The sequence below is a fragment of the Aspergillus lucknowensis genome, assembly GCF_044049455.1.
Source record: "Aspergillus lucknowensis strain CBS 449.75 chromosome Unknown BJX67scaffold_8, whole genome shotgun sequence".
Taxonomy (NCBI): Eukaryota; Fungi; Ascomycota; class Eurotiomycetes; order Eurotiales; family Aspergillaceae; genus Aspergillus; species Aspergillus lucknowensis.
In genome coordinates, this window is record NW_027263552.1 from 317,941 (window position 1) to 333,172 (window position 15,232).

At 54.0% G+C, this 15,232-nt stretch overlaps 7 protein-coding genes across 7 annotated transcripts; 4 read left to right on the forward strand and 3 right to left on the reverse strand.

Annotated features, from left to right (window-relative positions):
* Nucleotides 1–1,478: 1,478 nt before the first annotated feature.
* Nucleotides 1,479–3,052, forward strand: BJX67DRAFT_370607 (uncharacterized protein; the record flags this gene model as incomplete). The annotated part of the gene is made up of 5 exons (XM_071030941.1): nt 1,479–1,665; nt 1,717–1,807; nt 1,857–2,200; nt 2,251–2,436; nt 2,484–3,052. 5 exons carry the CDS (start codon nt 1,479–1,481, stop codon nt 3,050–3,052), a joined length of 1,377 nt encoding a protein of 458 aa, XP_070888768.1.
* Nucleotides 3,053–3,417: 365 nt separating this feature from the next.
* Nucleotides 3,418–4,735, reverse strand: BJX67DRAFT_378844 (putative endo-1,4-beta-xylanase; the record flags this gene model as incomplete). Its single annotated transcript, XM_071032426.1, has 5 exons — nt 3,418–3,992; nt 4,068–4,181; nt 4,272–4,404; nt 4,473–4,629; nt 4,680–4,735. 5 exons carry the CDS (start codon nt 4,733–4,735, stop codon nt 3,418–3,420), a joined length of 1,035 nt encoding a protein of 344 aa, XP_070888769.1.
* BJX67DRAFT_346978 (HSP70/90 family co-chaperone CNS1) lies at nt 4,662–6,711 on the reverse strand. Its single transcript, XM_071028483.1, has 3 exons — nt 6,361–6,711; nt 6,011–6,283; nt 4,662–5,923 (listed from the first exon to the last, which is right to left on the reverse strand). The coding sequence occupies exons 1-3, from the start codon at nt 6,656–6,658 to the stop codon at nt 5,208–5,210; spliced, it is 1,287 nt and encodes a 428-aa protein (XP_070888770.1). The 5' UTR covers nt 6,659–6,711; the 3' UTR covers nt 4,662–5,207.
* Nucleotides 6,712–7,041: 330 nt separating this feature from the next.
* On the forward strand, nt 7,042–7,521 carry BJX67DRAFT_378846 (uncharacterized protein; the record flags this gene model as incomplete). Its single annotated transcript, XM_071032427.1, has 1 exon — nt 7,042–7,521. One exon carries the CDS (start codon nt 7,042–7,044, stop codon nt 7,519–7,521), a length of 480 nt encoding a protein of 159 aa, XP_070888771.1.
* Nucleotides 7,522–7,882: 361 nt separating this feature from the next.
* Nucleotides 7,883–9,392, forward strand: BJX67DRAFT_321235 (peroxidase). Its single transcript, XM_071027334.1, has 2 exons — nt 7,883–8,094; nt 8,162–9,392. The coding sequence occupies exons 1-2, from the start codon at nt 7,985–7,987 to the stop codon at nt 8,985–8,987; spliced, it is 936 nt and encodes a 311-aa protein (XP_070888772.1). The 5' UTR covers nt 7,883–7,984; the 3' UTR covers nt 8,988–9,392.
* Nucleotides 9,393–10,196: 804 nt separating this feature from the next.
* On the reverse strand, nt 10,197–13,241 carry BJX67DRAFT_321244 (uncharacterized protein). The gene is made up of 2 exons (XM_071027335.1): nt 13,126–13,241; nt 10,197–13,037 (listed from the first exon to the last, which is right to left on the reverse strand). The coding sequence occupies exon 2, from the start codon at nt 12,997–12,999 to the stop codon at nt 10,531–10,533; it is 2,469 nt and encodes an 822-aa protein (XP_070888773.1). The 5' UTR covers nt 13,000–13,037; nt 13,126–13,241; the 3' UTR covers nt 10,197–10,530.
* A 669-nt stretch (nt 13,242–13,910) lies between these two features.
* On the forward strand, nt 13,911–15,025 carry BJX67DRAFT_346984 (40S ribosomal protein uS13). The gene is made up of 3 exons (XM_071028484.1): nt 13,911–13,997; nt 14,216–14,381; nt 14,523–15,025. Exons 1-3 carry the CDS (start codon nt 13,994–13,996, stop codon nt 14,818–14,820), a joined length of 468 nt encoding a protein of 155 aa, XP_070888774.1. The 5' UTR covers nt 13,911–13,993; the 3' UTR covers nt 14,821–15,025.
* The last annotated feature ends 207 nt before the right edge of the window (nt 15,026–15,232 follow it).

Genomic DNA, 15,232 nt, shown 5'->3' on the forward strand with positions numbered 1-15,232 from the left:
TCTCAATTGCTGCCGAAATCTCGTCCTCCAAGCCTGAAAGCGAAACCAACGCGAAATTCCGCAGCAGTCCAGGATCAGTCATGTCTCTGCATGGCAAGCCGTGGCGGAACACCCTCGGAGAGGAGGAGAGATGAGCCATGCCGTTCCTCGCCGGTGGGGTTGCAGTGTCGCAGGCTCTGCTGCCGCCTCGTGAGCTTTACCAATCCCTTCGACTCCGGAAAGGTTTTCCATATGCATATGTGCTCCTCTCCTCCCCGCAGCCATGTGGATACCGAGAAACTCAACCCCCAACTGGAGCCAAAATACGCGAACATTTGTCAAATTCCAATTGATACGTCCTTGTCTTCGCCGCCCCCCCATGTTTCTATGCCGTTCCCCTACAACCCATTGGAGTCGAGATGGATGTATCGTCGATACGACCCACCGCAAAGAAGAGCCACGCGCGAAGCCGGATATATCACACTCGAAAATCCTATTGAAGAAAGAATTCACCGGAAAGAGTCTTGACAGGAGCAGGCGTCTCTGGAAGGATTCAATAAGAGTGGTGTTGATGGTATGTTCGCCACTCTCCCGCAGTTGATCCTCAGACTGGCCATGCTTCTCCAGCAAGCCTGGCCCGACTCCTTTTGCACGAAGCCGCTTCCTGTTCTTGCCTCAAAGTACCATGTGCGCGCTCGATTATGATCCACGGGGGAGTGAGTGTTGTCCAACCTTCCGAGATAGCATGGTTAGTGAAAGTAACTTGACATACCACTATTCGCGTCGAGTTCCTGAGCTACGATCAATCGGGACCTACATGCGAAAATTAGCTTTCCATCAATGTTCCTCTCGGTTCTGTAGATCATCGTTACAGATGAAAATAAGGATGCAAGACATGCATTAGTCGAAGACACCAACGCGTTGCGGGCGTTCGGGCATGTGTTCCATGGTATCCAAGCGACGCTATTGATCCGGCTGAAAGTGTCGATTCTATACCATGAAAACTCTTCAACATGTTGAGGCTTCCATGCAGGACCAAACATCCCTCCATCTCCCCTTCCACTCTTTGACTCTTTGACTCCTCAGGTGCCGTGCCACATTCATTTGAGGAACTATATCGGCCCATCTCCGTCCTGTCTCGAATATCCACGACAAGCTGGTGGATCCGGGGGGGGAAACAATTTGATATTTTCTTCTTGTGCTCTTTCCTCTCATGGGGTATTTGTGTTCTTTGACGCCTTCTACGCCGATACGCCTCCTGCGCAATGCCCCCCGACTGTTCGCCTTTAAATAAATCCAGTGCTCTTCCCAGGAAGAAGGGTAAGCAGGACAAGACGCAGGTCGACCAACCGAATCGATGTTTGATAGAACGAACCTTGTATAGCGTCCCTCTCTTTCCCTCTCTCCCTCGATAGCTCCCCAGTCATGGTACGCAGCCCCGTTCGTCATAGAATCCAGAAGAAGCCTAATTTTATTCCTAGTCCGACACCATCACGACCATGGATGCGCCGGGGGACAGCATGGCATGTCCATATTTTGCGCTTCTCTACATTGACGACGCCGGGAAACTTCGCTTTGAAGCCTCTCCCTCAATTGCAGAAGAGTGTCACAGCATTCTCTCGCCCGATGTAACTCACTCTTTCTTAACAGCAGTTGCCCAGTCTGGAGACGGGACAAAGCCTCTCGGTAACCTTGACAATTCCATCTACCCACTTATCCGGGAGCTAACAATGACAGGTTCATCTGGGCCCAGTCTTGAAAGTCACGGCAGAAGCCCGCTTCCCCTAGGCTCACCTGGAACTCCCAGCGATGGCAGCAGATCCTCGATGTAGGTTCCTGTTTTGCGCAAACAGTGTGAGAGGGCTGACCAAAACTAGCTCCCACCATGTCGGCAACCAGATCAAGCGAAGAAGAGCATCCCACGAGTATGTGGTGCCAATGAGCATCACCTGTTACCCAAAGACAGTGCTCTCTATTGGAAGCCAGGGCCTCCTCCGGAGATACTACGCAAAGGCGTTCGACAGTCTGCAACAAACCAATTGTCGCATCCTAGCGAAGGCTTATATCAAGCTCGTCGAGCCGCGCAAACAAGTCAACTACCCCTACAACGGCCGCAAGATTATATCGGGAACTCCTCAACAATTCGATCCGGAGGCAACAAAACCCTCATGGTGGCCTGCGGGTGTCACTCACCGCGAGCCAGATCACCTTCGGAAGCCTGGTAAGCTGGTGATCTAAATCGTATATTGTAGTAGCGTTAACGCGCCACAGAAAGAATTCGCCTCCTCGTCCATATTCTGTGTGACCTCCGCGAGAGTCATGCAGTCTCCGTTGAGAAGCTCAAGGAAGCAGACCAATCTGTTCGTCGGCAAATCTGTCCCGTTGAACGCCTCCAAGTTCTAGATGAAATCTACCACGTTCGCGAGGAAGAAGAGAAATTCCTCGACGGTAAGATCGGTAAGCTTCATCTCCTGTCTTAACGACCCCGTTGCTTACTCCTCCAGACGGTCGAGCAGCAGTATGCGTCTCCCGCGTACATCTTCCAGATATGACAGGCGCACAAGCATCCCACCAGTCACCCACCGGCTCAAAGCTCAGGCCGGACGCCATCTACAATGACGAAGTCCCGAATCTAGAATCCCACACCTCTGTCTTCCCCTCGAGCAGCTCCCCGACCAGCCAAGTGGCGGCCGAGACAACGCCCAGCTCCTTCGCATCCCTTTCCAGCGCCCAGGATATGGTTTCAGCAGTCCCGACGGCGTGGGACACATGCACCGCCGCAGTGCCAGCATCATTATCTGGGTTAAACCCCACGATGATTCAACCCCTTCGAGACGGGGCCACAACCGCAACTCCATACCCACTAGATTTCTCGACACCCATATACCCGCACCATGACACCACGACACTCGAGATGGCACCTTTTGCCATGGACTACTATACCAACTCGCAGCCTTACCTAACATCCCATGCTCTGCAACAGAGCAGCAGACCCCTCCAAGGGCCCCCGCAACCTCAGGCTCCAGGGACGAGTCTGGAGAATTACCCTCGCCCATACTACTTCACTTGCTGATCATATCTATCTCGTACACCCACCCTCCTGTATACCATTTCCTTCAGCTCATCCCACCCTGGTACACTACATGTTACTTTCTTTACGTCGATTTTTAGCGTGAATGATTCTCTCGATCAGTCGGAAGTATCTGAACTAAACTCGCTTGTTTCCCCTCCCCCGCTATCTTCTGTCTTTCATTGATGTTTCGGCTACAAAATTCCGGAGTCATGTGTCTACCCAAACCCTAATAGCTATTGTCTAATTTCAGCATGGGGTGAAGTTCCCCACCAAGCCCATGGTGATATCAATATATAGTAACCGTTGGTAGTTAACAAACTGTGATGATGACGATAGACCTGGTCCGTGTAGCTCATGCATCCAACCTACTCAGCCTCACCCCCCAACCCCTCAAGCAACCCATCATACGCCGGCTTCTCAACCAAGTCCTCGTCCCACGGCAAAGCAGCCCCAAACCCAGGAAATACCCCAGGAACCCACGAATACCGATCCGTATAATCCCAAATTGTAAACCCCACGCACCCCTCAACACCCACACACGCCTCCGCCAGCGCCCCAAAATCCTCCGCCTGCTGCACCAGCGCCTCCTCGGTAGCCGGTAACTCAATCCGTATATCGGCCTCCGTAATCGCGACCTCAACCCCCAAGTCTGTGAAGGAGGTGAGGATGGTCGCGAGGGACGCTGAGTCCGGGACCGTCCCGACCTCGAAGTGCGCCTGGAAACCGACGCCGTCGATCTTTGCGCCCGCGTCCTGGACGGCGGCGACGATGTCCAGGGCGGCGGTTGCTTTGTCGCCGCCGTATTCGAGGTTGTAGTCGTTGTAGTAGAGTTTTGCGTCCGGGTCTGCCGCGGCGGCGAAGGAGAAGGCGAGCGGAATGTAGGAGGGGCCGATTGTGGAGAGGAAGATGTTGTCGCGGTACGTACCATCTTCGTTGAGGGCTGCAGTTTTTTTTTTTTGTTCAGCGAGACGTATCCCAAGGGTATACTCGGTTTTTTGTTGGAAAAGTATCGTACCTTCATTGACAACATCCCAATGGTGACAGCGCCCCTTGTAGTGGGAGACAACCTTGGTGATATGGTTCTCCATCACGGCGGTTAGGGTTGCGTTTGTCCAGTTCCCCGACGTTACTAAGATGTTAAACATCCTTATTAGCCTGGTTGTGTCTCTGCATCGATGCAGGAGGGCAATGTAGGAGGAGGAGGAGCCTCAGGTCGTACCCCAATTCGGTAACTGGTTATACCATACCAGCGTATGGCACCGCACAAGCTGGTCATTGCCCTCCGCCAAGGAGACGACCGCGTCGCCGTCGGCGAAGCTGAATGTATTCTGGGTCGGCTCGGTGGCGTCCCACTACACCCTCTGTTAGGTGTGATCAAACGATAAAGAGCAGAGACGTCGTCAAAAGTCCACGCACGCACCTTCTGCGAATTCCCCACCGTGATCTGCCCGAAGTCGGCGGTGTTGTTGAGCTGCGCTACGTAGGGGACGTCCGTGAGCTCGGGGTTGTCGGTGGCCGTGCCGAAGTACTCGAGGCCGATTGCAGTTGCGGCTTCGTTGAGGCCGGCTGCTGAGGCTCTTTTATGGTTTTAGTCTACGCATGTTGGGTGGGATAACGGGGGACGAACGGGTGTGGGAGTGTGCCAGCAGCGAGCGCTGTCGCGAGGGATAGGAATTGCAACATTGTGCCGGGGCGAAGACGGGAAACTCAATGATGGAGAGAACTACGTGGGGAGATGATAATTGTCAAGAAAGTAGTTTTATAGACCAGAAGAATCGTCACGGAAGGGCCACACAGCAGGCCCGTGCCGAATCAGTGCAATTAGCCTGTTGGCCGGGCCGGGAAGCGTGTTTTGGCTTCAAGTTGCAGAGACGGGAAATTAGCCTGCAGCGCCGGGAGTCTCATGTGAAACGCTCAAGACAGTGGAATTGCTCGGCGTTCGTGAAGTTCCGGAAGATCCACTGTCCACCTCAATCGTGTACCGACGGCAACGGGGCCTACCGGTGATCTTCTGCCTGCGCGCTGCGGACGATTTGGCAGTGAGCAGTGCGCTCTGAGCGGCCTGGACGTCCTGTGTCTGGACATGGAATGAAGATTTGGTCGATCGGCATCTCAGCCAATCTTCATGTTGATACCTCGACCCAAATGTTGTCCCTCAACCCTCTTTCCGCGCTTTCATCGTAGCAATAAATTCCTTGCTCTTAGCCGTCGGCACCACATAGATGCGCACCAACTCGTCGACGATCTCAACCTTACTCCCGCTCAGAATCTGCAACAGCGGAATCTTCTTTCCCGCCTTCACCAAACCTCCTGTATGCGTATCCATATAGCAATCCACTGACTGCACAGTATACTCCTTCTTCGCATCCCAGGGCAACGGGAATATATACTCAAGATGGTCCTCGATCGAGTGCGTCTCCGAAAAGGCCTTGATGAAGTCCGACTGAGCGTCCATGGGGTACAGCAGCACAGCCGGGAACTCAAGCGTGCTCTCTGGTGAGAGTGGGTCGGGAGAGAGGCGGATACCCGCATCTTCCATCTCGGGGGGCTGCGCTGTCTTTCGCGTCCGGATCTGTCTCGCGCGCAATGCAGTGCTAAGTAGTAACTTCTCCTTCCGTGCTCTCTCTTCCTCTGCCTTTCGCTTCGCGGCTATCCGTTCAAGAGCAGCCTTGCGCTCGGCCGTCTTCGACGCAACAGTCTGCAGTGGTTTATTCTCCGGATCAAGCGCCAGCCCACGTGCCGCGGCATCCTCGGCCTCATCAATTCTATCCAGCGCAAGGAGCGCCATCGCGGAGCGATAGTACGCCTTGACATTCCGCGGATTCAGCTTCAGCACGGCGGCACAGTCGAGCGTTGTCGAGCGATAATTCTCTGCACCTATTAGCCACCATACTACATCCCTTACTCCCTTCGCAGGGAAGCCCGCGCAACAAAAGGATGGGTATAGGAGGAACGTACTCAATTCCAGATGGCACAACGCCCGATTAATATACGATGCCTCCTCAACCTGACGCAGCAGCTTCGCTTCTTCCTTTTCATCCTCCGGCTTATCCCACTTCTCCTCCTTCGACCGCAACACGGCAATCCCCTTGGTGTAGAACTCCTTCGCATCCACCCACCGTTTCTCCTTGGCCGCCTCGTTCCCCTGCTCGCGGAACCCCTGCGCAACCTCGCCGCGGGTCCCCTCGTTCTGCAGCGCGCGCAACGCATCCAGCATGACATTTTCGCCGTCTAAAATCGCAAAAGAATTAGCACCACACCCCAGAGTAGAGCTAGAAGATTAAAGCAGAAAAAAAAACAAAACTCACGCTCATCCCCAGCCTGACTAATATCCGTCATAAACAGCGGCGTCTTATTCAAGATATCGGCCAACTCGTCGGTCGTATGCGAGTCCACGGCCGCCATGGCCGGCGGTAACTTTGGCGCGGGCGTGTCGGCTTCCAGCTGTCGGAGGCGTTCTTCATTGCCGGGGACTGGGAGGGGGACATCGCCGGAGGAGCGGCGTTCGCCTTCGCGAGGCGGCGGTGGGGTGGGAGCATTCAGGTCGAGCGACTCGTCGAAGTCGTCGGGGAGCTCTTCTATCCGCGGGTGTGTGGGAGGGGCCATTGCGTCAGGTTTGGCGTCTTCAAGTGCCTGAAGAGGCGGGAGGGGAGGCTACGATGCTTTCGTTGCTGGAAATTTTTGAAGCAAACAGTGCAAACAGGTGGGGAGGGCTAGCCCTATACAGCTGGAGGGAGCCTATACTATGGGTGGGGAGAGGGCTGCGTTTGCCATTCAATCTGTCTTTATGACTGTGATCATAGCTGTAGGGCGGGAAGGGGTCCATACTAAATCTGCAGTTGTAAAGAAGAAGCGTTTGCTGGGAGTAGAAGCAGGTTCATTGTTGGAAGGGTATATATTTCTTCGCTGCAGCGTTGGAAATTGGCTTCATGACCACTCCTCATCTCCAAGATAAGTCCTCTCGATCGGAATCTACTTTACCTAGCACAATGAATAAATCCCCTACATCCGCTCTACAAACCATCTCCTGCCTTTCCTCCCGCGAAAAAACCGCACTCATGGACGCTATCGCCCGGGAAATGACCACCACAATCATCGCCATCTCCAAGGAAATCCAGCGCGGCACGCTCGACGCAGACAACACCGCCCCCTTCGACCGGTTCATTCGCACCATCGCGCAGAACGAGATGGTGCAGCAGCGGAAGCTCGAGCGGAAGCTCAGCCGGTACCAGCGCCGGGCCCGAAAGTGGCGGGCAGAGCGGCGGTGGATCCGGCGCGAGTTCGCGGAGATGGTGCGGCGGATGGAGCAGCTGCAGCGGCGGTGGAAGACACGGGTTCAGGAGCTGGAGGGTTTCAGAGGGCCAGGATTATTGAAGGCTCAGACCCTGGCCCCGACAGAGCCCGCAGCTTCACGTTCACCAAGCTCAGGTTCTGGCGCAGATTCGGGATCGGGATCGGGCCAGCGCTAGCGTGGCGAAATGGGTCGGGATCGCGCGAGAACACGGGTCGGCAGGACGAGGAACGGGCGGACCACTGGGTCTGCCGCCCTCAAGGGGAAATTCCGAGGTTGTTGATTTGTGAAGTCTGTCGATGGTTGTGAGGGTTGATTGTCGAGGCTGGAAATGCTTGTTGCGATTGAAGGACGCTTGTGAGCGACATATCCTCTGTATAGTTCGACACGCTCTTCGTTCCTCGTGTCCAGCAGTTGTATTCGTGCTCCCGGACACTCCCAGCATTCATAGATAAGAATCAACCTCGGCTGCTGCTCTTCTGGCTGTGGATTTTGCACTTCGAATTTCGGCTCGCCGAGGCTCCACTGCCTCTCAGTCAAGTGCATGTGGCGCTCGCCATCGCTCTTAACATCGTTATCATCTTTCTTTCCTGCCTGTCTCCCACTGCAGACTTGCCCTCTAACCCCTACTACACTGTACAATGAGCAAACCAGGTGACTACGCCGCCGTCCGCCGCGACATCGCCGCGCAGCTCAACAAGCCCGGCTACGATGACGGCAGCACAGGGCCCGTCTTCGTCCGGCTTGCCTGGTGCGTCTCTCAATCCCTACCCCAAATGACCATCTGCCGTCCAAAGAGAATCTTCTAACTCGTCCAGGCACTCCGCCGGCACATACGACGCGGAAAGTGACACCGGCGGCTCCAACGGCGCGGGCATGCGCTACGAAGCCGAAGGAGGCGACCCAGCCAACGCAGGCCTCCAGCACGGCCGGGCCTTTCTCGAGCCCGTCAAACAGCGCCACCCCTGGATCACATACAGCGACCTCTGGACGCTCGCGGGCGTCGTCGCCATCGCCGAAATGGGCGGGCCCCAAGTGCCCTGGTCCCCCGGCCGCACGGACTACGTCGACGACTCCAAGCTGCCCCCGCGCGGCCGGCTCCCCGATGGCGCGCAGGGGGCAGACCACCTCCGCTTCATCTTCTACCGGATGGGGTTCAACGACCAAGAGATTGTGGCGCTGGCCGGCGGGCATAACCTCGGGCGGTGCCACACGGACCGCAGCGGGTTTGAGGGGCCCTGGGTGAACAATCCGACGCGGTTCTCGAACCAGTTCTTCAAGCTGCTGTTGGGCCTGGAGTGGAGGCGGAAGACGCTGGCGAACGGGGTGAGCCAGTTTGTGTATGTGGATCCGGACGCGGAGGAGAATGAGGAGCCGCTGATGATGCTGCCGACGGACATTGCGTTGCGCGACGACCCTGCGTTCCGGCCGTGGGTGGAGAAGTATGCGAGGGACAAGGATCTGTTCTTCGAGCACTTCGCCCAGGTGTTTGGCAAGTTGATTGAGCTCGGAATTCGTCGGGATGCGAGCGGCGCGGTCATCAACACAGACAACGTCAAGGGGGGGTACATCTCTGCGCCGAAGAAGAGCGATGTACCGACAGGACCACCGCGTCCGGACCGTGCCCAGCGTGCCCGGCTTTGATTCTGTTGCTTCCATAGATTTCTTTATTCATCCATAGACATTAAAAGTTGGAAAGATAGAGAAAGAAGAGAAAGACTGTATCCCAAAGAGAGCTGCCGGGGCGCCGACTGCTGTTCTGTTCTCATTCACCCAACAGGGTATCATCAACATCGTTCTATGCTATCCCGCTCAATGATCTACCCAAAATATGCAGGAACCCCTGTTGCCATGCTACAAGACACTGTACCAAGATATTGCTTTCCCCAAAATGCACCCACACCATGTATGAAACGGCGGAATCCAAAAAAACGCCCATCCCTTATGCATGTATCAAACTCCGTATGTTTTCCCCAGATACTCCAGGTCCGATTACTCTTCACTGGCTATTTCTTTTTTAGTGGATTTTTAACTAGTAAACCAAAGTCAGGTTGTTTTGTCATGACCATAATCCAAGTCCAGGAGGATGTACTTACGCAGCTTTTCCTTGAAAAGTTTCGTCCTAGAGCATCACAGTTAGCATCCATACTCGTCAAACCCTCGAACAGTCAGTGTCCAGTGTCCAGTCAACTACTTACGCTTCCTTGAGGGCCTTCCGGTCGCGTCGGTTGAAAAAATAGACCACGTGCCATCCATATAGCATAGCCAGGGTGGTCTTGAGGGCACAGCGGTACAATATCCCGAAGGACCTCGGCATACCGGAGGACGAGTTTGTTTATTGGTTTACACGATGTAGCTGGAACCTGAGACTCGGTATGAGATTTAATGTCGAAGGCTCGTTGAGGAGATGGATGGATGGATAGGTAGATAGATCAAGACGTTGGTGGATGAAAGCAGGAATTGTTGAAGAATGGCTATTATAGAGTCATCGTGATCCCGCATAGGTGTAGTGAAAAGTTTCTAATGTACTCAGAAGAGTGAAAGAGCCTCGTAAAGAAGTATATCCGATCGAGCTCCTGCTACAGGATTTCCTTTATAGGCAGTTGTACTCCTTCACCCTTCACTCCCTTCTACCAAGAGCCAGTAGCCGTTCAAGGAGCCACTCAACAGCCACTTCTTCATAGAAGTCCTTTAGGCCTTGCTGTTTGCCAGATCTCTATACTGGATCCACCTATGACTCTTCTTCTTCCCCAGCCGGAGAAAGTCGCTGAGCCCATCCACTCGCTGTATTCGCTGAGCTTCTGAGGCTAGTCACCTTGGAAAAGGAGTCGGCACCTACCTATGCCTTCCGAACTGGATTTAATATAGAAAGGTATCGTCGGTGCTGAGATAGGCTGCCTAACTGGAAACAAAAACAACGGGCCTTGCATGTTCAGCCGGAAGCACGAATTATATACACTTGTGGACCCTCTATAAAGTCGGAGAATCTATAATCTAAAGAAGAAGCAAGACTAACACACACAGTGCGAAGCATCAAATCAGAATATTCACACCCGCATAGCCCGATAACAGGTTTCACCACTCAGGTCCAACCCTCTCGGCCCCGACCAGGACGCATCGTAACCCCCCTGATCCTGCCGATCCAGCGTCAAGCTATCATCGCCTGTCACCCACCATATCCTGCCCTTCAGTGCTCTGCCGTGGGGGGAGTGTCCAGCATCTCAATATCTGGGTTAGCACCTGATCCCGTGGCGGGGTTTTGTGGAGGATGTGTTGGTGCCTGGGCTAAGTACTCATGCCTGGCCGCAGGGGAATTCAACCCCATTCCGAGTATGCCTGACGAGAGCCCAGCTCCACCTTCAGTACCCCTGGCCGTTGAACCCGAACCCGCTCTTGATGGGCCTGTCGCTCCTGATGCTGCCGAGAAGCTTGGGACCCGCGACGTCGCCCTGAAGTCTTCTGGCGCGCCATACGCCAGGAGATTTGTCGACCGCAGAGAAGGAAGCGTAGGGCCGTTATTATTCCAGCTTGGCATGTCGTTGCGCCCTCCTACGCCCCTACCATTGTTGTCGGCGGAGGTGTATGGGGTACTGGCTATCTGGAAGTACTGAGCATCTTGTGGTTTTCCTACCTCCACCGGCTGCCATGGGTAGCCTGACTTAGCACGTCTCATGTCCTCCGTTTTGGCCCAAGGGCGATGGCTAATGAAGGTCGGAACACCCAACCTCTGGTCCACGCCCATCTCCTCAATAGTACTCAAGGCTACCTTGAGAACGTCGCTCGAGGGGTTCAAAACGCGCTCGTAGAAGAGCAGAGGTACGGGTTTACTGTCCCACCACCTTGGGGGTACTCTGTGTTTCGGCTGCTCGTCAAATCCCTCGCCGTTCGGCTCTTCGGAGACAATGAGCCCATGGAGTGTGCTATCGTACTCGCAAACCCGCCCATCGTTAACCTCCCCCCGCCTTGTGTCGTTCCAGAAAACGCGATAAGCGCCCCGATCTTGGTAAATCCCCCCAATCCAGCGATAGACCCCAACCGTTCTCTGCTCAACGTATCCGACCGGTCGATATAAGAAAGTAATATCGTCTGTGTGGTCAATGATGGAAACCCGGGGATCGAGTGTCACAGCCAGGCGCAAAGGCAGAGTGTGGAAGCTTTTCTCCAGGACATTCTCGCCATCACCACAATTTTGACATGGCCAACCCTGCCGAGCCTGGAATGTGCGCTCAAATAGCGCTTGCATCGTCACGCCCGTCGAGTCACTGGGGTAGAAATCGGGCGCCATGTAGCAAAGGGTCTTTGCTTCAGAAGCTTGTGGAGTTATTGTACACTTACAAGGATTGCGAGTTTGTTCGAATTTGAATGCAACCTGGCCAAGATGTCGGGCAACAGCTTTCCAGAGCAAAGGAACTGCACTGGGGGTTTGGTCCCCGAACTGGTATATGGCCTGCCGAAGAATCTGTACAAACCCCCCTTTCATTTGGGCGCCCGTCTCGAACGTGCATAAATCCCAGTTAGCATCGCTCAGTTCAATGAATGCGCGCTGCAGTCTGCTGAGCTTAGTGTCCCATTGGGGGTCGCTACGGTCGGCATTCGTTGACCCGGCGTCGAGCATCTTTCCCACCGTTATCATGCAATCAACAACAGACGAGTCGTCGGTGTAGACGGGGCCACGACCTTTCAAGACCCAGGGAATACCGCTACGGTCAATATGCAGCTGGCCCCGCCCGTCCGTCCTGAGACGCACGTGGGAATTCGCCGAAGTCGAGCACACTGCGGATCGCAAGATTTCCTCTTCAGTTGTGGCGGTTTTGTCACGGGGTGGTAGGCGCGATGCAGCATCTGGGTGCCGGTCTAAACCAGAATATGCGATGTTCATGATAGCACGTTCAACAGCGTCCTGTACCGCCTGCCTAGCACCAGGGCCCAAATCAGGTTCAGGAGGCGAAAAGAACTTAGGCACGGCAACGTCATCCTCGGTCTCCGAGTCCTCGGTCTGGAAGTTCTCGATCTTGGGGTCCTCAGTCAGTGGAGGCTTTCCCTGGGCTCTGTGCCGGCGCTTCCTCGAGGCCCCCGGCGCGTTGGACCCAGAATTTGCCGCCCGCCGAACAATCTGTTGGCTCTGGTAGACCATCTCATCGGTCCAATGCGCTGGCGCATCCGGAGGCCGCCGAAACGTTGCGGGAAGAGAGAATGATGGGCCAGGAAGATCAGGATAATATCGACTGACAGGCGCAAACATCAATCCTTGCTGTTGCAATGTCGTCTGGGACCGTGTTGTCCATGGGATTTTCGTATAGTCAACTGTTCGCGGGCCAGCATCGCCCTCCATGGCATTCATTTCGTCCCAATCCCCAGGTTGGTGATGAGGCGCAGTATACCACATGAGCTTCCGCATAGCTCGCTCAATAGAAGCAAGCGTCGGGCCACGTCCCCAGTCGACTTTGATACCCCAGAAATAGAATTCCGTCCAGCGTAAACCGTCATTTTTGTTGGGGCGACGTGTGGTGGTGTAGGAAAAGAGTCGTGAATAGCCCAATGGGTTATAATCGTCTGGAGGGTCCGGCAAGGCATCCAAGTCAAGCTTGGGCCCGAATCGCTGCTTATCGTACCGAGGGTCCGGGTAGTTTACGGTTTGGCTATTGTTGCGACTCATAATTGATGTTGCAGGCTGGTAGAAGGCCCTTGTGTGATCTGATCCTGATCAACAGGGAGAAAAAACAGGTAGGGGCAGACGGGGTGGAAATTGAGTAGAACGAAAGGAGTCAACAACTTCACCTACCTACAAGGAGAAAAGCGAATGATTATATCCATAAGACACGAATCATCGCAACGGCCTGAGCCAGAGCAAAAACAAAGGCCGTTCATTGCATTATAATTAGCCATGGCGAGTATCTGGAACAGAAGAAATAACAAATCTCAAGGCCATGGAGTTGAAAGCCTCGGGCCTCGACGAGCCTTGATTCCGAGCAAACGTCACAAGTGCATCGTCTGTGGCATCAAAATATGGTCACCTTTGCCCATGCAGTACCATGTGCACTCAGTGACAGTCTCATCGATAATCAGGAGCTTGTGCTCGAACAAACCAAGCCACAGGGTGTGACCATGTGCAATGGTTTCTTTGGACGACAAAGCCAAAACTCGAGGATGCTATTATAAGCACCCCATTCGCACTTTGTAACCAGGCCATGGTCGAGTTTCGCAGGCAAAGTAAAGCTGAATCCAGTTTCATGCTAACAAAAGCTGGCAATCATGCTCAAAGGATCGAGGCGGACAAAGCATCGACACCGAAAGAGAACAAAGTCGCCAACAGCCACTGTACAGCACTCAATCAGAGAGAGCTTAAAGTTGCTAGACATCTTGTCTGAACAAAAGAAGAAGCCAAATCTCCACAGGGCCAGGGGCCATGCCAGCACAGCCCAAAAGGGAAAGAAGGCCAGTCACGTGGTACACTTGCCAACCAGCGGGGCGCTAGCCAAATTCGCTCTAGCGGCTGGTCAAGCGAGCCCTGAAGACACTATCCCTAGAATGGTTAGGCCACACCTTGCCAGATCCCACAACGGGAGAGCAAAGTTGAAGCACTTCACCTCCTTCGCACACCTCTCGCTGTCGACAATCAATCGCGATCCCGTTCGCGCCAACCGCCCATCATGTGTACGTGCTATCTCCTGGAATCCTTTGCCTGTCTATCCCATCGCCTTCGCTGCTCCGCTTGGTTGCTGGAGTCGAGGAACGGGGGATCTAGGGTTTTTTGAAATCGCAGTGGAATGTGACGGCGAGATGCTCTCGAATTTTCAATCTCATCATCTTTATCAACGCTTGATCGGCGGAAGAGAAAATAGGCTAACTTATTCTTTTTGATCGACGTGCAGCGCTCGTGTCCGGCGAGAAGACGAACTTCCAGTACATCTTGCGTCTACTCAACACTAATGTTGACGGCAAGCAGAAGATCATGTACGCCTTGACCCAGATCAAGGGTGTCGGTCGCCGTTACTCCAACCTGGTCTGCAAGAAGGCCGATGTTGATCTCAACAAGCGGTATGTTGCCAAATGATTCGTTTGCACTCTCACAACGACTACACATGAAGTGGATGAATTGGAAAATCACCACCACCCGCGCAACGCACAATCCACAACAAGCGGAAAACAATCCAAGGATTAACATGCTTCATATTATAGTGCCGGTGAGCTCACCACCGAAGAGCTCGAGCGCGTCGTCACCATCCTCCAGAACCCCACACAATACAAGATCCCCACCTGGTTCCTGAACAGACAGCGCGACTTCACCGACGGCAAGGACTCCCAGATCCTCTCCAACGCCCTCGACAGCAAGTACCGTGAAGATCTCGAGCGCCTGAAGAAGATCCGCTCCCACCGTGGTCTCCGTCACTACTGGGGTCTGCGTGTCCGTGGTCAACACTCCAAGACTACCGGCCGCCGCGGCCGCACCGTTGGTGTCAGCAAGAAGAAGGGCTAAACTCGTCTGCTTTGGGATTTATCTGTACCTGGAGGACTTTCCTTGCTGTTGTGCGTTGGTGTATGCTTTTCCCTTAACGAATACCTAACTTAGTGGGTTGGGGGAAGGGACAATCCGGGGTTTAACGATGATAAAAACGGCCCGCCCCCTCCTGGAAAATGAAAAGAATCATACCAATTGAAATGAAAAGCAAAAATTAGATCAACCTTCGTCCTCCCTTGTAGTTTCGGAAGAGTCCGTGGCCCATCCATCCAACACCTTGCCCCTATGCCTGGTAAACTTATCTCTTTCTCTCGCCCCAGCCCGCGTGAATACTCTGGTCTTGAAGCCGTATTTTATACACAATCGCGTCTCCTCGGTAAAGAGACAGGGGTGGACCGGAGTATATCAAGATTTTTTAAGGATATTCCGG